The 27,485-nt window shown below is 43.8% G+C and overlaps 1 protein-coding gene across 1 annotated transcript in view; it reads right to left on the reverse strand.

Annotated features, from left to right (window-relative positions):
* CYP2W1 (cytochrome P450 family 2 subfamily W member 1) overlaps nt 1-13,296 on the reverse strand; it is a 62,455-nt gene extending 49,159 nt beyond the window's left edge. The window contains exons 1-2 of the mRNA XM_082261865.1: nt 12,963-13,296; nt 7,505-7,667 (exon numbers count right to left, since the gene is read on the reverse strand). Coding sequence (XP_082117991.1) covers nt 7,505-7,667; nt 12,963-13,163 — 364 coding nt within the window. The 5' untranslated portion in view covers nt 13,164-13,296. The remainder of the gene's footprint in view (nt 1-7,504; nt 7,668-12,962) is intronic.
* Nucleotides 13,297-27,485: the final 14,189 nt, after the last annotated feature.

Raw genomic sequence — 27,485 nt, forward strand, 5'->3', positions numbered from 1 at the left:
CCGCTCATAAAAAGCTTTTTCAGCCCACGGGCGAAAAAAGCAAAGTGCGCCAAAACTCCTTCGGGAGGTTTTTTTAAGGGGTGCTGGTCGGGCAAGCAAAAGCCCGGCTCTTCCAGACCTGAAGATAAGACTACTAAAGCCTGTAGGTGCGCCCCCGCCCATAGCTGGGGCAGGGGGACGTCTTCGCCGGTTTCCGCAATATTCGACTATCCCCGGATCGCTTAAGAGCTTACGGGGGGCAGTCACGGATTTAATACAACAAGGAGTGGTGGTCCACGTTCCTTGGACAGAGCATTTCAAGGGTTCTATTCGAACCTTTTCACAATACCCAGAAAAGAGGGCAAAGTGCGTCCAATTCTGGACTAAAGAGCACTTAATCTTTTTTGTCAGGGTACAAAAATTCAAGATGGAGTCCATTTGCACAGTAACGGCCTCCCTGCATCAGGGGGATTTTCTGGCGTCCATAGACATCTAGGATGCCTATCTTCTCTTTCTTATTTATGCAGGACATCAGCGTTTCCTGCGTTTTTCCGTAGAAAGAGTACCATTTTCAGTTTCTGGCGTTACTCCTTGGTCTCGCCTCGACTCTCCGGGTCTTCACAAAGGTGGGGGCCCCAGTCTTGACGTTGTTACGACAACGAGACATATCGATTCTAGGTCACCTAGACGATCTTCTGCTCCGTGTGGAGTCTCCGCAGACTCTATTACTAAACTTAGAGATCACCATGACCTCTTTGCAAGAGTTCGGGTGGCTGGTGAACCTGCAGAAGTTATCTTTGGTTCCCACCAGGCCCGGACTGGGACATAAAATAGGCCCGGGCATTTTAGGCTGAGCAGCCCATGTTTTTTTTTTTTTAAAACAAAATGACCAATGATGAACAACTACCGGTTTCTCTATGTTTAGTTATATTTAGCCTGCACACCCATGCAATCCGATTCTGCAAATCGCACTGTGTTTTGAAAACCGATTGCGGGGTGTCGTTAACCTAACATACACTCCGCAATCTGTTTGCATGGACGGGTTGCTATTTAGATGCAGTCCGCATTTAGTGTGAACCCAGGCTAAGAGATAATGGTAATTTTAGGGTACATTAAAAATATATTACCGAATTTTTGGGTAAAATATAAAAGATGAGTTTGTGTCAAGTAAATAAATACCCAACATGTCAAACCTTAAGACTATGCATGCCCGAAAATAGCAACACATTTCAGTACCCTATATTTTCCATAGGCAAAGCTATTAAAGATCATAAAGGTCATCAGTTCAGAGTTAACTATGAAAAATGATCCTATAATTATTGCTCTCATTCCAGTGTGCAGGGTCATATATTACACGTGTAGTAAAATCATGGTTTTTGTTCACAAGCGCCCCCAAAATGTGTATGTAGTTTCTTATGGTATTGGTGGGATAGGGATGACATCAGTAGCAGTGGTGGTAGTGGGGATAGGGATGACATCAGTAGTGGTGGTAGTGGGGATAGGGATGACATCAGTGGTAGTGGGGATTGGGATTACATCAGTGGCAGTGGTGGTGGGGATAGGGGTGACATCAGTGGTGGTGGGGGATAGGGGTGACATCAGTGGTGGTGGGGGATAGGGGTGACATCCGTGGCAGTGAGTGGTGGTGGGGATAGGGGTGACATCAGTGGTGGTGGGGATAGGGATGACATCAGTGGTAGTGGGGATTGGGATGACATCAGTGGCAGTGGTGGTGGGGATAGGGGTGACATCAGTGGTGGTGGGGGATAGGGGTGACATCAGTGGTGGTGGGGGATAGGGGGGACATCAGTGGCAGTGGTGGTGGGGATAGGGGTGACATCCGTGGCAGTGAGTGGTGGTGGGGATAGGGGTGACATCAGTGGTGGTGGGGATAGGGGTGACAGCAGTGGCAGTGGTGGTGGGGATAGGGGTTACATCAGTGGCAGTGGGAATAGGAATGACATCAGTGATAGTGGGGATTGGGGTGACATCAGTGGCAGTGGTTGGGATAGGGATAACATCAGTGGCGGTGTTGAGGATAGGGATGACATCAGTGGCGGTGTTGAGGATAGGGATGACATCAGTGGGAATGATGAGGATAGGGATGACATCAGTGACGGTGTTAAGGATAGGGATGACATCAGTGGGAATGATGAGGATAGGGGTGACATCAGTGGGAGTGGTGGTAAGGATAGGAATAACATCAGTGGCAGTGGTGGTGGGGATAAGGATGACATCAGTGGCAGTGGGAGGGATGGTGGGATCCAGGAGAGGGGTGGCAGTGAGAGGGATGGTGGGATCCAGGAGAGGGGTGGCAGTGGGAGGGATGGTGGGATCCAGGAGAGGGGTGGCAGTGAGAGGGATGGTGGGATCCAGGAGAGGGGTGGCAGTGGGAGGGATGGTGGGATCCAGGAGAGGGGTGGCAGTGAGAGGGATGGTGGGATCCAGGAGAGGGGTGGCAGTGGGAGGGATGGTGGGATCCAGGAGAGGGGTGGCAGTGGGAGGGATGGTGGGATCCAGGAGAGGGGTGGCAGTGAGAGGGATGGTGGGATCCAGGAGAGGGGTGGCAGTGAGAGGGATGGTGGGATCCAGGAGAGGGGTGGCAGTGAGAGGGATGGTGGGATCCAGGAGAGGGGTGGCAGTGGGAGGGATGGTGGGATCCAGGAGAGGGGTGGCAGTGGGAGGGATGGTGGGATCCAGGAGAGGGGTGGCAGTGAGAGGGATGGTGGGATCCAGGAGAGGGGTGGCAGTGAGAGGGATGGTGGGATCCAGGAGAGGGGTGGCAGTGAGAGGGATGGTGGGATCCAGGAGAGGGGTGGCAGTGGGAGGGATGGTGGGATCCAAGAGAGGGGTGTCAGTGGGAGGGATGGTGGGATCCAGGAGAGGGGTGGCAGTGGGAGGGATAGTGGGATCCAGGAGAGGGGTGGCAGTGAGATGGATGGTGGGATCCAGGAGAGGGGTGGCAGTGGGAGGGATGGTGGGATCCAGGAGAGGGGTGGCAGTGGGAGGGATGGTGGGATCCAGGAGAGGGGTGGCAGTGGGAGGGATGGTGGGATCCAGGAGAGGGGTGGCAGTGGGAGGGATGGTGGGATCCAGGAGAGGGGTGGCAGTGAGAGGGATGGTGGGATCCAGGAGAGGGGTGGCAGTGGGAGGGATGGTGGGATCCAGGAGAGGGGTGGCAGTGGGAGGGATGGTGGGATCCAGGAGAGGGGTGGCAGTGAGAGGGATGGTGGGATCCAGGAGAGGGGTGGCAGTGGGAGGGATGGTGGGATCCAGGAGAGGGGTGGCAGTGGGAGGGATGGTGGGATCCAGGAGAGGGGTGGCAGTGGGAGGGATGGTGGGATCCAGGAGAGGGGTGGCAGTGAGAGGGATGGTGGGATCCAGGAGAGGGGTGGCAGTGGGAGGGATGGTGGGATCCAGGAGAGGGGTGGCAGTGAGAGGGATGGTGGGATCCAGGAGAGGGGTGGCAGTGGGAGGGATGGTGGGATCCAGGAGAGGGGTGGCATTGGGAGGGATGGTGGGATCCAGGAGAGGGGTGGCAGTGGGAGGGATGGTGGGATCCAGGAGAGGGGTGGCAGTGGGAGGGATGGTGGGATCCAGGAGAGGGGTGGCAGTGGGAGGGATGGTGGGATCCAGGAGAGGGGTGGCAGTGGGAGGGATGGTGGGATCCAGGAGAGGGGTGGCAGTGAGAGGGATGGTGGGATCCAAGAGAGGGGTGGCAGTGGGAGGGATGGTGGGATCCAGGAGAGGGGTGGCAGTGGGAGGGATGGTGGGATCCAGGAGAGGGGTGGCAGTGAGAGGGATGGTGGGATCCAGGAGAGGGGTGGCAGTGGGAGGGATGGTGGGATCCAGGAGAGGGGTGGCAGTGGGAGGGATGGTGGGATCCAGGAGAGGGGTGGCAGTGGGAGGGATGGTGGGATCCAGGAGAGGGGTGGCAGTGGGAGGGATGGTGGGATCCAGGAGAGGGGTGGCAGTGAGAGGGATGGTGGGATCCAGGAGAGGGGTGGCAGTGGGAGGGATGGTGGGATCCAGGAGAGGGGTGGCAGTGGGAGGGATGGTGGGATCCAGGAGAGGGGTGGCAGTGAGAGGGATGGTGGGATCCAGGAGAGGGGTGGCAGTGGGAGGGATGGTGGGATCCAGGAGAGGGGTGGCAGTGGGAGGGATGGTGGGATCCAGGAGAGGGGAGCGGGGGGAGGGATGGGATGCCCTTTCCTTACCTTGCAGCCGGCCTTGGCTTGGGTGGTGTGTTGTTGTCTGCGGTGCGTGCGGCTGCAGAGCCAGAGACACTGTTCCCGCTTCTTCTCAACCCGAGACCCGACAGGCAGAAGGGGTTCCATCTAGCTCCACCCCCTTCACAGTATGACACGGTCACCTGGTCCACCCCTGGACGCTGGGTGTCTGCGGAGACGGCGGCAGTGAGCGGCCAGCCCAAACAGTGCCTTAGGAGTGACAGGGAGTTGGGGACACATCCGGGGCGGGCGGCTAGAAGAATAAGCGGTAGCGGGCACCGGCCGGTAATGCGGTGGCCGGCCCTCTCCGCGGAATCGGCCGCGGAGAGGCCAGCGGCAACCGGCATCAGAGCGGACTCAGCGGAGGGACACTTCACTAATAAAAATCATGCGCCCAGAGCAGAGGCCTCGGCCCACCGGGCATATGCCCGGTCTGCCCTATGGCCAGTCCGGCCCTGGTTCCCACCAGAAGGCTGGAATATTTGGGTCTAATTTTAGACACATCCAGGCTTGCATGAGGGTCCTGGGTTTGATGGTGGCTTCCTTTGAAGCAGTACCAGTTGCCCAGTCCCATACCCGAATCCTTCAAGGAGAGATTCTTCTCAGGTGTAACCGAAATCCAGATTCCCTGGACAATCGGATCCGGCTGAGCGAGCGGACCAGGGAGTCCCTGGTCTGGCGGCTTCGGTCTCCGATGCTCAGCCAGGGGAAGTCATTCCTACCAATATTTGGACGCTTATCACCACGGATGCCAGTCTATCCGGGTGAGGAGAAATTCTCGGCTCAGGGGCTTTGGTCCCTGGAAGAGTCCAGGTTACCGATAAATGTATTGAAACTGAGAGCGATCAGACTTTGTCTGATTCACTGGACCGAGCAGCTCCAGGGCAGCCCGGTTCGGATCCAGTCGGACAATGCCACAGCAGTGGCTTATGTCAATCATCAAAGGGGCACCAGGAGTGTCCTGGCGGCCATAGAAGTGGCCAGCATTCTTCTTTGGGCGGAACAAATCCAGCTCTCTCTGCGGTATTCATTCCGGGGGTGAATTGGCAGGCAGATTATCTCAGCCGTCAGATTCTGGATCAAGGGGTATGATCTCTTTATCCAGGGATATTCCACCAACTGTGCCCCCGTTGGGGCACTCCGAATGGGAGCTGTTGGCATCTCAGCTCAACAGGAAAGTGCGGAGGTTTGTGGTTCGCTCCCACAATCTTCTAGCAGACACCGCAGACATGCTGATCGCCCCGTGGGGGCAGTATCAGCTACTTCCCTCCTCTCAAGTTACTGCCGAAGCTTCTTCGCCGGATAGAGGTGGAGGGAATCCCAGTTATCCTGGTAGATCAGGACTGGCCTAGTCGGCCTGGTACGCCGACCTGGTCAGGCTGATCACAGACGTTCCTTGGCGACTTCCTCTTACGGAGAATCTGCTGTCGCAGGGACCGATCTTTCATCCTGCTTTACGATCGCTGGCTTTAACGGCCCGGTTATTGAGACCCAGGTGCTGAAGGACAAGGGATTGTCAGCTTCAGTTATTCCTACTCTAGTTAAAGCAAGGAAAGCGACTTCCAGAAAGATGTATCATCGTACATGGAAGTCTTATATTGCGTGGTGTGAATCCCTTGGGTTCCCTCCACGTCTTTATTCGGTAGCCCGAATATTGGCTTTTTCTGCAACAGGGAGTTGAAGCTGGCCTTGAGTGTTCAAGGGTCTGTTTTCAGCATTAGCTATCTTCTTTCAGAAGGTTTTGGCTACTCATTCCTTGGTGCGGAATTTCATCCAGGGGGTGCGACACCTGGCTCCGCCAGTGCGCGCGCCGTTACCATCCTGGGATCTTAATTTGGTGCTGTCGGTTCTTCAGACACCTCCCTTTGAAAATATCAGGGAGATTCCCTTGCTTACTTTATCCCAGAAGGTGGCCTTCTTGGTGGCCATTACTTCTGCACGCAGGGTGTCAGAACTGGCTGCATTATCCTGTTGTTCCCCAGATCTGGTGGTTCATAGGGATAAGGTTGTTCTTCATCCGAATCCACCCTTCCTTCCTAAGGTGGTTTCAAAGTTTCATTTGAATGAGGACATTGTATTGTCTTTCCTATGTCCTAAGCCCTATCATCTTCGAGAATTGCGTTGCATTTCTTGGATGTAGTTCGGGCGATCAGGATATATTTGAATACTACGGATTCATTTTGTAAGACGGATTCACTGTTTGTGATCACGGATGGCCCTAAGAAGGGGTTGCCTGTTTCTGCCGCGACCATCTTTAGATGGATCAGACAGACGTTGGTATAGGCTTATTCTATCTAAGGGTCGGGATCCCCCGTTCCCTGTTAAGGCGCATTCTACTCGGGCGCTTAGAGTTTCCTGGACCTTCCGCCTTCAGGCGTCAGTGGTTCAGGTTTTCAAGGCGACTGTTTGGTCGTCAGTTCATACCTTTACAATATTGTATAAGGTTTATGTGATGGCATCGTCGGATGCCTCTTCTGGCCGCAAGGTTCCTGCAGGCCGCTGTTTGAGGAGACTGTTGGTCTACCTCGAGGGTTTGTTGGGTAGGTCTCATCTGTTTGCTCGATGAGTCCCTTGATACTTCTGGTTGGCTCCGGTTGGGCCTTCTAGATTGGATTTTGATTTCTGTCAATCCCACCCCTCATTTGTGGCACTGCTTCTGGATGTCCCAATTGATGTGAATCAAAGAGGACTACGTCTGTCAATGAGCGACAGAGAAAATTGGATTTTTGTAAGATCTTACCGTAAAATCCTTTTCTCTTAGCTCATTGACAGACGTAGTACCCGCCCCTCTATCATTGAGTTGGGTTGGGTTAAATTCTCTGACACTGCTTCGTAACAGAACTGATTCTCTGTAGCAGACAGGAAGAGGATATACCCTCTGGGACTGCCCCTGGGGTGGAGCCAGAACGTTTTTTCTTTCTGCCTAGTCCTACTCCTGCGGAGGCAGCATAACCCAATTGATGTGAATCAAAGAGGACTACGTCTGTCAATGAGCTAAGAGAAAAGGATTTTACGGTAAGATCTTACAAAAATCCAATTTTTCAGGGATTTCCTCTCACTTCCTGTTTTGCTATGGGACAGGAAGAGAAGGTAAATCACACCAATGAGAGAAAGACGACAAAAATAAACCTTTCAGGGGTTACAGCCCTCCCTTACATACAAAATGAAAAGAAAAGTTTTGCTTATAGTTCTACTTTAACCTTTGCTATTTTGATCCCTCCTTCAAAAAGGAAGACATTTTTGCAAGTGTTGGCCACAAAGAAAGTAGTACAAGAAAGAAATTTTCAATTGGCTACCATTTCCATGCTGGATGGCATTAAATATGGGTAAGACGGTTCTTTCGGAAAATGTATCTCCAGCCTCCACCAAGGCCTCTTTTATGGTTTCCAGTCCTGTGAGGACGACGACTCTATTCATACCCAGATGAATGGTAAATATCGGGCCATATTTTTCTGAAAGCTTTAATGAGACACATGGCAGCTAAATATTTGATCTTTTCTAACTGTATATAAAAAAAAAATATATATATATATATGCACACATAATACATACAAGTCATATTCTTATTGGACTGCGAACACCAATTAAATGAGTTACAGTATAGGAGCCCACCATGAGACCATTACTTTAAAAAATTCAAATTTTATTTTATTATACATGGACTGACCCTTTCATAATCAGTCTGATGCTGGATATAGAGAAGAACTGCAGGCAAGACTTAAGCTGGACAGAAATAGATCATTTTTTTTTTTTTTTTTTTGTGAGCAGCCAGCGGGCTGATTAAAACAATTAAAGGGATTCCCCTATCCACACATTCGAGGTGGACGAAGGTATCCTCCCTGCTGTGTTATTGTATTCTGACAGGAGGGCTCCCTCACTGTCGAATATACTGATTCACACTGCAGCTGATTGAACACAAATTTTCCAGCAGTCCCGATAGAGCGGAGTTGATCAGTAGGCTAACTCCCCTCGAACTGGAACTGCCATAGATAAGGTGAAATTTGGCTGTCCCAGCTAGCCCAGTCAAATTTTGACCCACCAATGGCCAGCTTTACAATTCAGCCATAAGTAAACCAAAAGGCATCCTTGGTAAGTGTTCTTGTCTATGTAATCTCTACCAATTATATTCTTCACTTATTGTGGTCTCTTCCCCTATCATAGTAAACATAGATGTACCCAGCCTATTACATTAGGGTGTGCAACCTAAAGCTCCATGGCCAACTCCCCCCTCAACTCTGCTGTTTCTTGGGGAAGAGAAGTAAAGCAGCGCCAAATAATCTATGCATTACAACAAGATGCAAGGTTTAGGAATACTGTATCAGAAACACAGAGTATCACACTCAGGAATGCAGAGCACACAGGACACAGGAGTGTGTATTGTGCAAGGGTGAGGTGTAAGTCTCACACATGTCACAGAAAAACCTCTGATTCTCCCATCCACAGCTCACCTCTGTACCCCCTGTCTGCAGCTCATCTCTGCAATCATTGTCCACAGTTCGCCTCTCCAACCATCCAACCATTGTCCATGACTTCTCCTCCCCCAACTCCCCCCCCCCCCGTTCACAGCTCACCTCTTCTTCCCCATTCACAGCTCATCTCGTCTTCCCCCATCTGCAGCTCACCTCGTCTTCCTCCGTCCACAGCACACCCTTTTCTTTCTTTGTCCATAGTTTACCTCTTCTTCCTTTATCCACAACGCACCTCTTCTTCTCGTCCACAGCTCAACTTTTTTCCCTCTTCCACAGCTCACCTCTGTACCCTTGGCCAGAGCTTAACTCTGCACTCCTGTCCACAGTTCACCTTAGAACCCTCCTGTCCACAACTCACTTTTATATTCCCCATCAACAACTCATCTCCGCACCCCCCATCCCCAACTATAGCTTATCTCTGCCCCCTTCCACAGTTCCTTTCTGCACCTCCATCTACAGCTCACCCCAATCCACAACTTTCACCTCTTCAACTCCCCATCTTTCATCTCTAAACCTCCAGCCACCTCTAAACAATCTTCAACTTCCCCCCACTCCACAGTCTTCACAACACCCCAACCTCTCCACAGCTGCTTTTCTGCACAATTACCCCCCTCCTCCTTTCCATCCAAAGCTGTCACCTTTCCAAAATCCACCCCCCCAGCTCCCACTCTGCACAAATCCCCTCTCCCTAGCTCTCACCTCTGAAAAGTTCCCCACTCCTTAGCTCTCATCTCGGCACAACACCCCCAGCCTCCAAACAGCTGTCTGTCTGCACATCCACCCTCGTTTCCCTTTACAGCACTCATCTCTTCACAAATACATCATTCCCCCAGCTGTTACCTCTTCACTACACCTCCAACCTCCCTACAGCTGCCTCTCTCCATAACCCCCCCCCCCCACACACACACACTTTTTCACAGCTCTTTCTCACCTCTTCACAAAAGCTTCAGAGAAGTGCAGCGAACAAAGTACAGTCTCCACCAATAAGGAGAGTAGCACAGAGCCGAGGAAGTTTGAGAGCTCTTGGCTCTGTACTACATCATGTCATCCCCACCTATCATGTCTGATGGGTGGGGGTGGGGACAGAAGCCGCCTTCCAAAGCGCCACAGGAATTCAGGTAGTTGTGGCGCAGGGACCCGGGCACCCACTAACATATCCCCTTCTTGGAGGCTGGGCTGGAGATGGCGGATAGAGTTTCACGACATTCTGGCTGAAAAGAAGCCCTGGATAATGCTAATGCACATGGGGTTATTAGAGCGTGCCCAGGCACACCCAGCACATTTACATAATAGTAAATGTTTTAGTCCTGTCACACTTTTATCTTGCAGATTACTGAAACACAAATTACAATCCTGGAAAAGCAAAAATGTACTTGTTGGGCCTGTGCAAGTTGATAAATGTCTTCTTTAGCACTGTGGACTTATACCGATCAGCCATAACATTATAAATACCCACCATAACATTATGACTACACACGTAATATTGAGTAAGTAACCCTTATGCCACTGAAACAGCCGTAACTCAACGAGGCACGGACTCCACTAGACAAAGCATCACACTGCCTCGGTAGGCGAAGCCCAAGCACATGGCCATCAACATAATGTAAAATAATTAACTTCTTCTGATGCTCATGTGCCCACTGAGGGCACTTTTGACTGTGGACACAGATCAACATGGGCACCCTCACTGGTCTATAGCTATGCAGCCCAATACACAACAAACTGCATTGCACTGTGTGTTCTGACACCTTTCTATATGAACCAGCATGAACTTTTTCAGGAATTCAAACTACAGTAGCTGTTCTATTGGATCGGACTACACAGGCCAGCCTTCGCTCCCCTTGTGCATCAATGAGCCTTAGCTGCCCATGACTCTGTCACCAGTTCACCTGTTAGGTGCTGACCACTGCAGACCAGGAACATCCCACGAGAGCTGCAGTTTTGGATTTGTAATGACTCAGTTGTCTAGCCATTACAATTTGGCCCTTGTAAGAGTCACTCAAATCCTTACTCTTGCTCCTTTTTTCTGCTTTAAACACATCAACTTCAGGGTCAACAAGTTCACCCACTTTCTAATATATCCCACCAACTTTCAGATGCCACTGTAACAGTCTAATCAATGTTATTCAATTTATTGTTATTGTTGATGGGTGTATAGTCAAAGAGTGATGGTAAATTGACGAGTTCATTTTACCATGAAAACAGTATTAGGTCCTGCTCGCACTGATGGTTTCAGTTTATGGACGATTTCTGTTTAGTTTGAATAATCAGTGTGAGTATGACCTACTACTGTTTCTGAGTAGGGATGGGCTTCGTGTTCGAAGTCGAACCTAAGTTCGACTCGAACACAGCCCGTTCGTCGAATGGCGAACAAATGGGCTTCTTCGCAGGAACTTTGAGTTCCCGCATCCATAATGCACGGCGCACTGGCAATGCATTATGTGATTGGCCAAAGCATGGACTCTGTTAAAGGGGTCTTCCAGATTTCACTTTAAGCAATAATAAAATCAATGCCTCTGTAAAAAACGATTGTTTTAAAAAATATTTTTTGCATTTACTCATGTCACCCAGGGCAGTACCCAGGTCCCCATAAACTTTTTTGGGTCAATAATTTAAGCCTTTAAAATTAGGACTTTTGATTTTTTATGTTCGTGTCCCATAGACTTTAATGGAGCTCGCATGTTCGCTAGAACATTTCCCCTGTTCGAGATGTTCTGGTGCGAACCGAACAGGGGGTTTTTCGGGTCATTACTATTTCTGAGTTTAATACTGTTTCCTGAGTATGATTTTACTATTTTGTGGAGGATCTGAGCTTTGGATGAGCTGCTGCACTCATTTTGTTTGAAACTCTTTTTGCACTGTGTGACATCCTTGAATGTTTTTTTTTAACATGAATTACTGGGCTTCACACTGCTTTATTTAAAGGAAGAATGTGCTCAATGAAATAGTGGACTGTTATCACTGGCTTCCTCCAATAAATGTTAACTGCCTGGCTACCATGTTGACCCTTTGACTTTATTATTTGCTGAGTTACTGGCCTGGAACAAGGATGCAGCCAGCAAAGTCAGAGCTCTTGAGGCACACACATTTTCCTGTTAAAAAACTGTAAAATGTTGCAGAGAATGACTCATTCTCCTGTGTCCAGTTCCTTGACATACTGGGGTTACAAGATAAGGGTTGAATGATGCTGGGAGACATTCAACCTGGAAGAGGACCAGCACTGGATCGTGGTAAGTTGGAGGGAACGGTGCCAGGGATAGGTTGAGAACTGCAGGCTAAGCTGCTTTTTTTAACCCCTGCAAGGCTATTAATAATAATAATATAAAATAAAAAGCAAAAGCTTATGTTTGACTTTAATCCTTTCCCTCTAACAATTTTGGCTGCCTGAAAGAATAAATCAAACACATTACCTGTATTGTAGTTTTTTCATTTGTTCACTAGTGGGTCAAATTAATGTTTGTTTTTGACCACAGTGACAAGAAAATTGAAGGAGCAGGATGGAAAATGTTTTTGGTAGGAACACATTTCTAACAGTGTATGTGGTTTTTGTTTGGTAATGTCCTTTCATTTCAAAATCAGATGTTAAAAGCAAACAAAATATTTTGAACAGTATTTGAATTGTTCTGAGAATTTTCGTATAAATTTCCAGAAGACTGTTCTTAAGAATTTTCATTCAAAATTATTTTCATCGATGACCAGTTTTAGAGGGGTTACATAAAACCTCTGCTAATAGACCTACTCTATTGTTATTATTCCCCCCTCCACCTACAGTCAACCTTCCTTCCAACTCCCTCTCTATCTACTCTACCCTGCTCCCATTTTTCTTTCCATCTGTCTTTTCTTTCTTTTAATTTTCCCTATTTATTTTTTCTTTTATGTGCTTTCTTTTTTTCAACTGTAAAATATATATATATATATATATATATATATATATATACTCATATGGTGTATATATTATAGTCATTATGGACAATGACAGCACTATCACTATATTTTACAAGGTAATTTCATTAGGAGAATTTACAGATACAATCTTATGTATCCTATATAACATAGCATTGTTTTTAAGGTTATACTATACTACCCCTCTATCCCTAAGAAATGTCATATAAGTACTTATTACTTATTTTCTATACATTCCCATTTAGTTATTTGTACAATTGCTGAAAGAAAAAGGTAGGTAACATCAAAAAAATAAGTAAAAATTGCAAAATGCAGTGAAAACACATCATACTCTCCTTTTGAGAAAGTAGGCAACTCAATACAGAAAATACAATCAGCCTACCTTTAAAAGGGATAGGTCCTGTCTTCTGAGATTTATCAAGTGCAGGTTTCCAATGATAGGTAGCGGAGTTGGACCAGGAGGAAGATTATACGTTTTCATCTTAAATGCATTGGTCAAGTACATCAAGTAAATCAGCATGACTAACACGAGTATGAAATAGGTGGTGGCAGAATCACACACCAAGTTGAAAAAATGGAACATTATCAGAGAAAAAAATCCTTGGACTGCTCCTGTCTAAAGGTGTGAAGTCATTAACCTGCTGTACTTGTAATGTGTTTTTATATAGGGATAAGTAAAGGAGGAGACTGACTTGCATATTGCATTTGCTCTAATGATTGAAGGTTTTATAGAGGGTTATATTATGTTTTATTACCATCTAGCAGAAGAGCTCTAATTTCACAACCATTAAACAAACCATTATTTTCCATCTTATTGCAAAGAGTAGGCAGTTGGATTGTGCTGAGTACTTGCTCCACTTTGCTCCAGTTTCCTTTGCACTGAGCACTGTAGTAGCCTCTCTGTGTTTTGATAATGCACATTATGGGACAACTATGATAGTTTAGGCCTTGTTTACAGGGGGTGATTTGATCCCATAGTTGTCTATTAGGACATAGCTGCTGCTTCCAATGTGACATCCGTGTGGGTGCCGGTGAATCGCCCAGAATGCACCCAGCGTGAGTTTGGGGAGACGCACCCACATCAGCACTCACACGGATGTCATATTGGGAGCAGTGGTTGTGTTCCTGCAGTCGCTGTGTCCCAAAAAGACATGAATGGCACTGTTGGCACAGGGAAGCACAAAACACCTGTGTATCTCTATGCAGGTAAACATAGTACTGCATGGGGTACAGATCAAGTAATACAGTTGTCACCAAAACAGGGGGTGAGGAGACATCCCACAATGGGAACACCTGTTCTGGTGACAATTGTCTATGCAGGGAATTTCTACTTCACTTTAGAAAGGTTTCTCATTGTCTGTTGGATCTTTACAATGGTTTGTTAAAGAGAAACTAAAAAGCATGTGCAAAGGGCCCAGGTGCTCCACCTGCTGGCTTGATAAAAGACTACATACCATTTCTAAGCAAAAGTTCATATTTACTGAAACATAATAAACAGTACACTATGTTACATGAGTGCAGAAAGGAGATGAAGAGTTCTGGGGGATGTCACATGACCAGAGTAAAGACAGGGGCAAAAAATATGAATAGTAAAGCTTTTTTATTTTTTTTTTCAAATGCAACGGGGTGCTAGGTGAGTTTGACTTTAAGCATTTGAATGTTTTCCCTCTTTATTCCTTTGCTTTTCAGAGAATTTCTTCTTTTCTTTTGAAGATGTCTTGATTCTGCCCATTTTAACTAGTGTTGAGCGAACCCGGACTGTATTGTTCGGGTTCGTACCGGACTTTTGGGTATTCGGTACCCGGAGCCGAACCAGAACATTTCACTGTATGTTCGGGTATGTCTGTTGTTCGGTAACGTTATTTGATGTTTTGGCGCGGTTTTAATGGCGCGCTTTCAACAGGTGCAAGGCAGCCAATCAGCAAGCGTTTAACTAGTGTGCCCTAGAAGCCATCACAGCCATGCCTACTAATGGCATGACTGTGATTGGCCAGTGCAGCATGTGACCCAAAGTCTATATAAGCTGGAGTCACATCGCCGAGCATCACTCTGCTATAACTATACTAGGGCGAAGTTCCTGATATTTATGCTGAGGGAGAGATAGGAGATTATTGTAGGGGCAGGCTGGAGATTGCTTTGAGGGAAAGCATAGGAACAATCTTCAATAATCATACAGCGATCTACATTGATTTTATTGTGTGGGGGTGCAGTGCACAATCTTTTTGCCCGGAGGGAGAGATAGGAGATTACTGTAGGGTCAGGCTGGAGATTGCTTTGAGGGAAAGCATAGATAGGAACAATCTTCTTTAATCATACAGCGATCTACATTGATTGTATTGTGTGGGGGTGCAGTGAACGATCTTTATGCCCAGACCTAAGTCCAGTGAGCAGGAGGAGGGAGAAAAAAAACCTTTTATCAGTCTGTTAGGTGGGCGGCTTGCGGTACTGCACATTTAATGCAAGCTCAGTGCATATGTGTCTGCTTAATCTGCATTTAAAAAAGAAAAAATATGTTTTCCTTCATATTTAACTTTGACACACCGTCTTTAGACAAACATTGCTTTTCTAACCTGCTCTTCAAAAGCACAAATGTAAGGGGAAGATAATTATTTTTCAGTATTTAGGGAAAAAAAATATTTTTCAGTTTTTTATTCAAATGTTTTTTTTTTTTTATTCAATAGCGGAATAGAAAAACAACAGTATCCAACCTGTTAGGCGTGCGGTGTGTAGCAGCCATTTACTGCAAGCTGAGTGCATATGTGTCTGCTTAATCTGCATTTAAAAAAGAAAAAAACTTTTTTCCTTCATATTACTCTGACTTACAGCGTTTAGACAGACACTGCATTTCAAATCTGCTATTCAACAAGCACCAATTAAGGGGACAATTATTTTTCAGTTTTTCATTCATACGTTACAGTGCGATACACCCATTGCATACTGTTGCATTCCGCTTTGCAATAAAAAACAAACATTTAGGGGCAAAAAAAGTTGCTTGCGGCCCAGTCTGCATATGTTACAGTGACATACACCCATTGCATACTGTTGTATTGCGCTTTGCAATGAAAAAACCCACTTAGGGGCAAAAAAAGTTTATTGAGGCCCTGTCTGCATATGTTACAGTGACATACACCCATTGCATACTGTTGTATTGCACATTGCAATAAAAAAAAAAACATTTAGGGGCAAAAAAAGTTTATTGCGACCCTGTCTGCATATGTTACCGTGACATACACCCATTGCATACTGTTGTATCGTGCATTGGAATAAAAAAAAAACATTTAGGGGCAAAAAAAGTTTATTGCGGCCCTGTCTACATATGTTACAGTGACATACACCCATTGCATACTGTTGTATTGTGCTTTGCAATAAAAAAACCCACTTAGGGGCAAAAAAAGTTGATTGTGGCCCTGTCTGCATATGTTACAGTGCGATACACCCATTGCATACTGTTGTATTCCACTTGGCAATAAAAAAAAACATTTAGGGGCAAAAAAAGTTGCTTGCGGCCCTGTCTGCATATATTACAGTGACATACACCCATTGCATACTGTTGTATTGCGCTTTGCAGTAAAAAAAACCCACTTAGGGGCAAAAAAAAGTTGATTACGGCCCTGTCTGCATATGTTACAGTGAGATACACCCATTGCATACTGTTGTATTGCGCATTGCAATAAAAAAAAACATTTAGGGGCAAAAAAAGTTGATTGCGGCCCTGTCTGCATATGTTACAGTGAGATACACCCATTGCATACTGTTGTATTGCGCATTGCAATAAAAAAAAACATTTAGGGGCAAAAAAAGTTGGTTGCGGCCCTGTCTGCATATGTTACAGTGAGATACACCCATTGCATACTGTTGTATTGCGCATTGCAATAAAAAAAAAAACATTTAGGGGAAAAAAAAGTTTATTGCGGCCCTGTCTGCATATGTTACAGTGAGATACACCCATTGCATACTGTTGTATTGCGCATTGCAATAAAGAAACCCATTTAGGGGCAAAAAAAGTTTACTGCGGCCCTGTCTGCATATGTTACAGTTATATACACCCATTGCATACTGTTGTATTGCACATTGCAATAAAAAAAAACATTTAGGGGCAAAAAAAGTTTATTGCGGTCCTGTCTGCATATGTTACAGTGACATACACCCATTGCATACTGTTGTATTGTGCTTTGCAATAAAAAAACCCACTTAGGGGCAAAAAAAGTTGATTGTGGCCCTGTCTGCATATGTTACAGTTCGATACACACATTACATACTGTTGTATTCCACTTTGCAATAAAAAAAAAACATTTAGGGGCAAAAAAAGTTGCTTGCGGCCCTGTCTGCATATGTTACAGTGACATACACCCATTGCATACTGTTGTATTGCACTTTGCAGTAAAAAAACCCACTTAGGGGCAAAAAAAGTTGATTGCGGCCCTGTCTGCATATGTTACAGTGAGATACACCCATTGCATACTGTTGTATTGTGCATTGCAATAAAAAAAAAAACATTTAGGGGCAAAAAAAGTTGCTTGCGGCCCTTTCTCCATATGTTACAGTGAGATACACCCATTGCATACTGTTGTATTGCGCATTGCAATAAAAAAAAACATTTAGGGGCAAAAAAAGTTTATTGCGGCCCTGTCTGCATATGTTACAGTGAGATACACCCATTGCATACTGTTGTATTGCGCTTTGCAATGAAAAAACCCACTTAGGGGCAAAAAAAGTTGATTGCGGCCCTGTCTGCATATGTTACAGTGAGATACACCCATTGCATACTGTTGTATTGCGCATTGCAATAAAAAAAAAAAAAACATTTAGGGGCAAAAAAAGTTAATTGAGGCCCTGTCTGCATATGTTACAGTGACATACACCCATTGCATACTGTTGTATCGTGCATTGGAATAAAAAAACCCATTTAGGGGCAAAAAATGTTTATTGCGGCCATGTCTGCATATGTTACAGTGACATAAACCCATTGCATACTGTTGTATTGTGCTTTGCAATAAAAAAACCCACTTAGGGGCAAAAAAAGTTGATTGTGGCCCTGTCTGCATATGTTACAGTGCAATACACCCATTGCATACTGTTGTATTCCACTTTGCAATAAAAAAAAACATTTAGGGGCAAAAATAGTTGCTTGCAGCCCTGTCTGCATATGTTACAGTGACATACACCCATTGCATACTGTTGTATTGCGCTTGGCAGTAAAAAAAAAAACACTTAGGGGAAAAAAAAAGTTGATTGCGGACCTGTCTGCATATGTTACAGTGAGATACACCCATTGCATACTGATGTATTGCGCATTGCAATAAAAAAACCCCACTTAGGGGCAAAAAAAGTTGATTGTGGCCCTGTCTGCATATGTTACAGTGCGATACACCCATTGCATACTGTTGTATTCCACTTTGAAATAAAAAAAAAACATTTATGGGCAAAAAAAGTTGCTTGCGGCCCTGTCTGCATATGTTAAAGTGACATACACCCATTGCATACTGTTGTATTGCGCTTTGCAGTAAAAAAACCCACTTAGGGGCAAAAAAAGTTGATTGCGGCCCTGTCTGCTTTTGTTACAGTGAGATACACCCATTGCATACTGTTGTATTGCGCATTGCAATAAAAAAAAAAACATTTAGGGGCAAAAAAAGTTGCTTGCGGCCCTGTCTGCATATGTTACAGTGAGATACACCCATTGCATACTGTTGTATTGTGCATTGCAATAAAAAAACCCATTTAGGGGCAAAAAAAGTTTATTGCGGCCCTGTCTGCATATGTTACCGTGACATACACCCATTGCATACTGTTGTATCGTGCATTGGAATAAAAAAACCCATTTAGGGGCAAAAAAAGTTTATTGCGGCCCTGTCTGCATATGTTACAGTGACATACACCCATTGCATACTGTTGTATTGTGCTTTGCAATAAAAAAACCCACTTAGGGGCAAAAAAAGTTGGTTGCGGCCCTGTCTACATATGTTACAGTGAGATACACCCATTGCATACTGTTGTATTGCACATTGCAATAAAAAAAAAAGCATTTAGGGGCAAAAAAAGTTGATAGCGGCCCTGTCTGCATATGTTACAGTGAGATACACCCATTGCATACTGTTGTATTGCGCATTGCAATAAAAAAAAACATTTAGGGGCAAAAAAAGTTGCTTGCGGCCGTGTCTGCATATGTTACAGTGAGATACACCCATTGCATACTGTTGTATTGCGCATTGCAATAAAAAAACCCATTTAGGGGCAAAAAAAGTTTATTGCGGCCCTGTCTGCATATGTTAAAGTGACGTACACCCACTGCATACTGTTGTTTTGCACATTGCAATAAAAAAACACTTAGGGGCAAAAAAAGTTGATTGCGGCCCTGTCTGCATATGTTACAGTGAGATACACCCATTGCATACTGTTGTATTGCGCATTGCAATAAAAAAAAACATTTAGGGGAAAAAAAAGTTTATTGAGGCCCTGTCTGCATATGTTACAGTGACATACACCCATTGCATACTGTTGTATTGCGCATTGCAATAAAGCAACCCATTTAGGGGCAAAAAAAGTTTACTGCGGCCCTGTCTGCATATGTTACAGTTAGATACACCCATTGCATACTGTTCTATTGCACATTGCAATTAAGAAAAAAACATTTAGGGGCAAAAAAAGTTTATTTCGGCCCTGTCTGCATATGTTACAGTGACATACACCCATTGCATACTGTTGTATTGTGCTTTGCAATAAAAAGACCTACTTAGGAGCAAAAAAAGTTGATTGTGGCCCTGTCTGCATATGTTACAGTGCGATACACCCATTGCATACTGTTGTATTCCACTTTGCAATAAAAAAAAACATTTAGGGGCAAAAAAAGTTGCTTGCGGCCCTGTCTGCATATGTTACAGTGACATACACCCATTGCATACTGTTGTATTGCGCTTTGCAGTAAAAAAACCCACTTAGGGGCAAAAAAAGTTGATTGCGGCCCTGTCTGCATATGTTACAGTGAGATACACCCATTGCATACTGTTGTATTGCGCATTGCAATAAAATAAAAACATTTAGGGGCAAAAAAATTTGCTTTCAGCCCTGTCTGCATATGTTACAGTGAGATACACCCATTGCATACTGTTGTATTGCGCATTGCAATAAAAAAAACCATTTAGGGGCAAAAAAAGTTGATTGCGGCCCTGTCTGCTTTTGTTACAGTGAGATACACCCATTGCTAACTGTTGTATTGCGCATTGCAAAAAAAAAACATTTAGGGGCAAAAAAAGTTGCTTGCGGCCCTGTCGGCATATGTTACAGTGAGATACACCCATTGCATACTGTTGTATTGCACATTGCAATAAAAAAAAAAACATTTAGGGGCAAAAAAAGTTGCTTTCGGCCCTGTCTGCATATGTTACAGTGAGATACACCCATTGCATACTGTTGTATTGCGCATTGCAATAAAAAAACCCATTTAGGGGCAAAAAAAGTTGATTGCGGCCCTGTCTGCATATGTTACAGTGAGATACAACCATTGCATACTGTTGTATTGCGCATTGCAATAAAAAAACATTTAGGGGCAAAAAAAGTTGCTTGCGGCCCTGTCGGCATATGTTACAGTGAGATACACCCATTGCATACTGTTGTATTGCGCATTGCAATAAAAAAAACATTTAGGGGCAAAAAAAGTTTATTGCGGCCCTGTCTGCATATGTTAAAGTGACGTACACCCACTGCATACTGTTGTTTTGCACATTGCAATAAAAAAACACTTAGGGGAAAAAAAAGTTGATTGCGGCCCTGTCTGCATATGTTACAGTGAGATACACCTATTGCATACTGTTGTATTGCGCATTGCAATAAAAAAAAAACATTTAGGGGCAAAAAAAGTTGCTTGCGGCCCTGTCTGCATATGTTACAGTGACATACACCCATTGCATACTGTTGTATTGCGCATTGCATTAAAAAAAAACTTTTAGGGGCAAAAAAAGTTTATTGCGGCCCTGTCTGCATATGTTACAGTGAGATACACCCATTGCATACTGTTGTATTGCGCATTGCAATAAAAAAAAACATTTAGGGGCAAAAAAAGTTGCTTGCGGCCCTGTCTGCATATGTTACAGTGAGATACACCCATTGCATACTGTTGTATTGCTCATTGCAATAAAAAAACCCATTTAGGGGCAAAAAAAGTTTATTGCGGCCCTGTCTGCATATGTTAAAGTAACGTACACCCACTGCATACTGTTGTTTTGCACATTGCAATAAAAAAACACTTAGGGGCAAAAAAAAGTTGATTGCAGCCCTGTCTGCATATGTTACAGTGAGATACACCCATTGCATACTGTTGTATTGCGCATTGCAATGAAAAAAAAACATTTAGGGGCAAAAAAAGTTGCTTGCGGCCGTGTGTGCATATGTTACAGTGAGATACACCCATTGCATACTGTTGTATTGCGCATTGCAATAAAAAAACACATTTAGGGGCAAAAAACGTTTATTGCGGCCCTGTCTGCATATGTTAAAGTGACGTACACCCACTGCATACTGTTGTATTGCGCATTGCAATAAAATAAAAACATTTAGGGGCAAAAAAAGTTGCTTTCGGCCCTGTCTGCATATGTTACAGTGAGATACACCCATTGCATACTGTTGTATTGCGCATTGCAATAAAAAAACCCATTTAGGGGGCAAAAAAAGTTTATTGCGGCCCTGTCTGCATATGTTACAGTAAGATACACCCATTGCATACTGTTGTATTGTGCATTGCAATAAAAAAAAACATTTAGGGGCAAAAAAAGTTGCTTGCCGCCCTGTCTGCATATATTACAGTGAGATACACCCATTGCATACTGTTGTATTGCACATTGCAATAAAAAAACACTTAGGGGCAAAAAAAGTTGTTTGCGGCCCTGTCTGCGTATGTTACAGTGAAATACACCCATTGCATACTGTTGTATTGCGCATTGCAATAAAAAAAAACATTTAGGGAAAAAAAAAGTTTATTGCGGCCCTGTGTGCATATGTTACAGTGAGATACACCCATTGCATACTGTTGTATTGCGCATTGCAATAAAGAAACCCATTTAGGGGCAAAAAAAGTTTACTGCGGCCCTGTCTGCATATGTTACAGTTAGATACACCCATTGCATACTGTTGTATTGCACATTGCAATAAAAAAAAAACATTTAGGGGCAAAAAACGTTTATTGCGGCCCTGTCTGCATATGTTACAGTGACATACACCCATTGCATACTGTTGTATTGTGCTTTGCAATAAAAAAACCTACTTAGGAGCAAAAAAAGTTCATTGTGGCCCTATCTGCATATGTTACAGTGCGATACACCCATTGCATGCTGTTGTATTCCACTTTGCAATAAAAAAAAAACATTTAGGGGCAAAAAAAGTTGCTTGCGGCCCTGTCTGCATATGTTACAGTGACATACACCCATTGCATACTGTTGTATTGTGCTTTGCAGTAAAAAACCCACTTAGGGGCAAAAAAAGTTGATTGCGGCCCTGTCTGCATATGTTACAGTGAGATACACCCATTGCATACTGTTGTATTGCGCATTGCAATAAAATAAAAACATTTAGGGGCAAAAAAAGTTGCTTTCGGCCCTGTCTGCATATGTTACAGTGAGATACACCCATTGCATACTGTTGTATTGCGCATTGCAATAAAAAACCCATTTAGGGGGCAAAAAAAGTTTATTGCGGCCCTGTCTGCATATGTTACAGTAAGATACACCCATTGCATACTGTTGTATTGTGCATTGCAATAAAAAAAAACATTTAGGGGCAAAAAAAGTTGCTTGCGGCCCTGTCTGCATATATTACAGTGAGATACACCCATTGCATACTGTTGTATTGCGCATTGCAATAAAAAAAACATTTAGCGGCAAAAAAAGTTTGTTGCGGCCCTGTCTGCATATGTTAAAGTGACGTACACCCACTGCATACTGTTGTTTTGTACATTGCAATAAAAAAACACTTAGGGGCAAAAAAAGTTGATTGCGGCCCTGTCTGCATATGTTACAGTGAGATACACCCATTGCATACTGTTGTACTGCGCATTGCAATAAAAAAAAAACATTTAGGGGCAAAAAAAGTTGCTTGCGGCCCTGTATGCATATGTTACAGTGAGATACACCCATTGCATACTGTTGTATTGCGCATTGCTATAAAAAAACATTTAGGGGCAAAAAAAGTTGCTTGCGGCCCTGTCTGCATATGTTACAGTGAGATACACCCATTGCATACTGTTGTATTGCGCATTGCAATAAAAAAACCCATTTAGGGGCAAAAAAAGTTTATTGCGGCCCTGTCTGCATATGTTAAAGTAACGTACACCCACTGCATACTGTTGTTTTGCACATTGCAATAAAAAAACACTTAGGGGCAAAAAAAAGTTGATTGCAGCCCTGTCTGCATATGTTACAGTGAGATACACCCATTGCATACTGTTGTATTGCGCATTGCAATGAAAAAAAAAAAAATTTAGGGGCAAAAAAAGTTGCTTGCGGCCGTGTGTGCATATGTTACAGTGAGATACACCCATTGCATACTGTTGTATTGCGCATTGCAATAAAAAAACACATTTAGGGGCAAAAAACGTTTATTGCGGCCCTGTCTGCATATGTTAAAGTGACGTACACCCACTGCATACTGTTGTATTGCGCATTGCAATAAAATAAAAACATTTAGGGGCAAAAAAAGTTGCTTTCGGCCCTGTCTGCATATGTTACAGTGAGATACACCCATTGCATACTGTTGTATTGCGCATTGCAATAAAAAAACCCATTTAGGGGGCAAAAAAAGTTTATTGCGGCCCTGTCTGCATATGTTACAGTAAGATACACCCATTGCATACTGTTGTATTGTGCATTGCAATAAAAAAAAAACATTTAGGGGCAAAAAAAGTTGCTTGCGGCCCTGTCTGCATATATTACAGTGAGATACACCCATTGCATACTGTTGTATTGCACATTGCAATAAAAAAACACTTAGGGGCAAAAAAAGTTGTTTGCGGCCCTGTCTGCGTATGTTACAGTGAAATACACCCATTGCATACTGTTGTATTGCGCATTGCAATAAAAAAAAACATTTAGGGAAAAAAAAAGTTTATTGCGGCCCTGTGTGCATATGTTACAGTGAGATACACCCATTGCATACTGTTGTATTGCGCATTGCAATAAAGAAACCCATTTAGGGGCAAAAAAGTTTACTGCGGCCCTGTCTGCATATGTTACAGTGCGATACACCCATTGCATGCTGTTGTATTCCACTTTGCAATAAAAAAAAACATTTAGGGGCAAAAAAAGTTGATTGCGGCCCTGTCTGCATATGTTACAGTGAGATACACCCATTGCATACTGTTGTACTGCGCATTGCAATAAAAAAAAAAACATTTAGGGGCAAAAAAAGTTGCTTGCGGCCCTGTATGCATATGTTACAGTGAGATACACCCATTGCATACTGTTGTATTGCGCATTGCTATAAAAAAAACATTTAGGGGCAAAAAAAGTTTATTGCGGCCCTGTCTGCATATGTTACAGTGAGATACACCCATTGCATACTGTTGTATTGCGCATTGCAATAAAAAAAACATTTAGGGGCAAAAAAAGTTGCTTGCGGCCCTGTCTGCATATGTTACACTGAGATACACCCATTGCATACTGTTGTATTGCGCATTGCAATAAAAAAACCCATTTAGGGGCAAAAAAAGTTTATTGCGGCCCTGTCTGCATATGTTAAAGTAACGTACACCCACTGCATACTGTTGTTTTGCACATTGCGATAAAAAAACACTTAGGTGCAAAAAAAGTTGATTGCGGCCCTATCTGCATATGTTACAGTGAGATACACCCATTGCATACTGTTGTATTGCGCATTGCAATAAAAAAAAACATTTAGGGGAAAAAAAAGTTTATTGCGGCCCTGTCTGCATATGTTACAGTGACATACACCCATTGCATACTGTTGTATTGCGCATTGCAATAAAGAAACCCATTTAGGGGCAAAAAAAGTTTACTGCGGCCCTGTCTGCATATGTTACAGTTAGATACACCCATTGCATACTGTTGTATTCCACTTTGCAATAAAAACAAAACATTTAGGGGCAAAAAAAGTTGATTGCGGCCCTGTCTGCATATGTTACAGTGACATACACCCATTGCATACTGTTGTATTGCGCTTTGCAGTAAAAAAACCCACTTAGGGGCAAAACAAGTTGATTGCGGCCCTGTCTGCATATGTTACAGTGAGATACACCCATTGCATACTGTTGTATTGCGCATTGCAATACAAAAAAAACATTTAGGGGCAAAAAAAGTTGCTTTCGGCCCTGTCTGCATATGTTACAGTGAGATACACCCATTGCATAGTGTTGTATTGCGCATTGCAATAAAAAAACCCATTTAGGGGGCAAAAAAAGTTTATTGCGGCCCTGTCTGCATATGTTACAGTGAGATACACCCATTGCATACTGTTGTATTGAGCATTGCAATAAAAAAAAACATTTAGGGGCAAAAAAAGTTGCTTGCGGCCCTGTCTGCATATGTTAAAGTGACATAGACCCACTGCATACTGTTGTTTTGCACATTGCAATAAAAAAACACTTAGGGGCAAAAAAAGTTGCTTGCGGCCCTGTCTGCATATGTTACAGTGAGATACACCCGTTGCATACTGTTGTATTGCGTATTGCAATAAAATAAAAACATTTAGGGGCAAAAAAAGTTGCTTTCGGCCCTGTCTGCATATGTTACAGTGAGATACACCCATTGCATAGTGTTGTATTGCGCATTGCAATAAAAAAACCCATTTAGGGGGCAAAAAAAGTTTATTGCGGCCCTGTCTGCATATGTTACAGTGAGATACACCCATTGCATACTGTTGTATTGAGCATTGCAATAAAAAAAACATTTAGGGGCAAAAAAAGTTGCTTGCGGCCCTGTCTGCATATATTACAGTGAGATACACCCATTGCATACTGTTGTATTGCGCATTGCAATAAAAAAAACATTTAGGGGCAAAAAAAGTTTATTGCGGCCCTGTCTGCATATGTTAAAGTGACATAGATCCACTGCATACTGTTGTTTTGCACATTGCAATAAAAAAACACTTAGGGGCAAAAAAAGTTGATTGCGGCCCTGTCTGCATATGTTACAGTGAGATACACCCATTGCATACTGTTGTATTGCGCATTACAATAAAAAAAAAACATTTAGGGGCAAAAAAAGTTGCTTGCGGCCCTGTCTGCATATGTTACAGTGAGATACACCCATTGCATACTGTTGTATTGCGCATTGCAATAAAAAAAAACATTTAGGAGCAAAAAAAGTTTATTGCGGCCCTGTCTGCATATGTTACAGTGAGATACACCCATTGCATACTGTTGTATTGCGCATTGCAATAAAAAAAAACATTTAGGGGCAAAAAAAGTTGCTTGCGGCCCTGTCTGCATATGTTACACTGAGATACACCCATTGCATACTGTTGTATTGCGCATTGCAATAAAAAAACCCATTTAGGGGCAAAAAAAGTTTACTGCGGCCCTGTCTGCATATGTTACAGTTAGATACACCCATTGCATACTGTTTTATTCCACTTTGCAATAAAAAAAAACATTTTAGGGGCAAAAAAAGTTGATTGCAGCCCTGTCTGCATATGTTACAGTGAGATACACCCATTGCATACTGTTGTATTGCGCATTGCAATAAAAAAAAACCATTTAGGGGCAAAAAAAGTTTACTGCGGCCCTGTCTGCATATGTTACAGTGAGATACACCCATTGCATACTGTGTATTGCAATTTGCAATAAAAAAATACACTTAGGGGCAAAAAAAGTTGATTGCGGCCCTGTCTGCATATGTTACAGTGACATACACCCATTGCATACTGTTGTATTGCGCTTTGCAATAAAAAAACCCACTTAGGGGCAAAAAAAATTGATTGCGGCCCTGTCTGTATATGTTACAGTGAGATACACCCATTGCATACTGTTGTATTGCGCATTGCAATAAAAAAACTCATTTAGGGGCAAAAAAAGTGTATTGCAGCCCTGTCTGCATATATTACAGTCGGTGGGTAGACTGGCGCTCAGGATGGTTACTAGAGATCAGTGTGACCAGCATATGATAAAATTGTCATAACTCTAGATGACAATGGTGCAAGTGTGCATAAAACATACTGTGAGAATATGGAAGTCCATCAAGGAAAATGAGACAGTCCGCAACAAAGGGCCAGCTCCACAACACAAGAAAGTCAGGGCTCTGTGAAAAGGATGAGAGAAAAGAAACACGGAGCGACTCTAAGTGCAGTATGCTTTAATCCACGATTACACATACAATATAACAACTCACATGGGGTACAGTTGTGTAAGGCTCAAACAATGGTGGCGGCAGATGGTAGTAGATCCAGTATCCGAAGGTGGAATACAGGTGGAAGCCGAGGGATACAGCGGGAAGACAGACTGAGCCGGCCGTTGTCATCTGGGATCCAGTACTTCCGCGTGTCGGGCTGGAATGCAGCGCAAAGCCGCGTGACGTCACCAAAGTCAATGGGAAGAACACGACGCATTTCAGAGCATGGGCCAAGCTCACAGCGTGAATGCTGATAGGTGGACAGGAGCCTGTTTTAAATCATCAGGAAGAATGTATTGTCAGATTTTAGCATGGGGCATCAAGAATTGCATGTGCAATAACAAGACACACTTATAAGACCAAATATCTTATGGTCGTAAATTCAATAATATGATTACAAAGAATTATAAAAGTAATTAAAAACTCACAGTTTAACAATATGATGAAGTAATGGAACAATATGGAATATACAAGGGAGGAAATACTCCTGGAAGTTGAAATAAAAGTAAGGAAAAAATAAAAATAAATTTGAAGAATAAAGAAAAAATTGAAGTTTAAATGCAGGAATGATATAG

This window comes from Pelophylax lessonae (assembly GCF_965119305.1).
Source record: "Pelophylax lessonae genome assembly, chromosome: 6".
Lineage (NCBI taxonomy): Eukaryota > Metazoa > Chordata > Amphibia > Anura > Ranidae > Pelophylax > Pelophylax lessonae.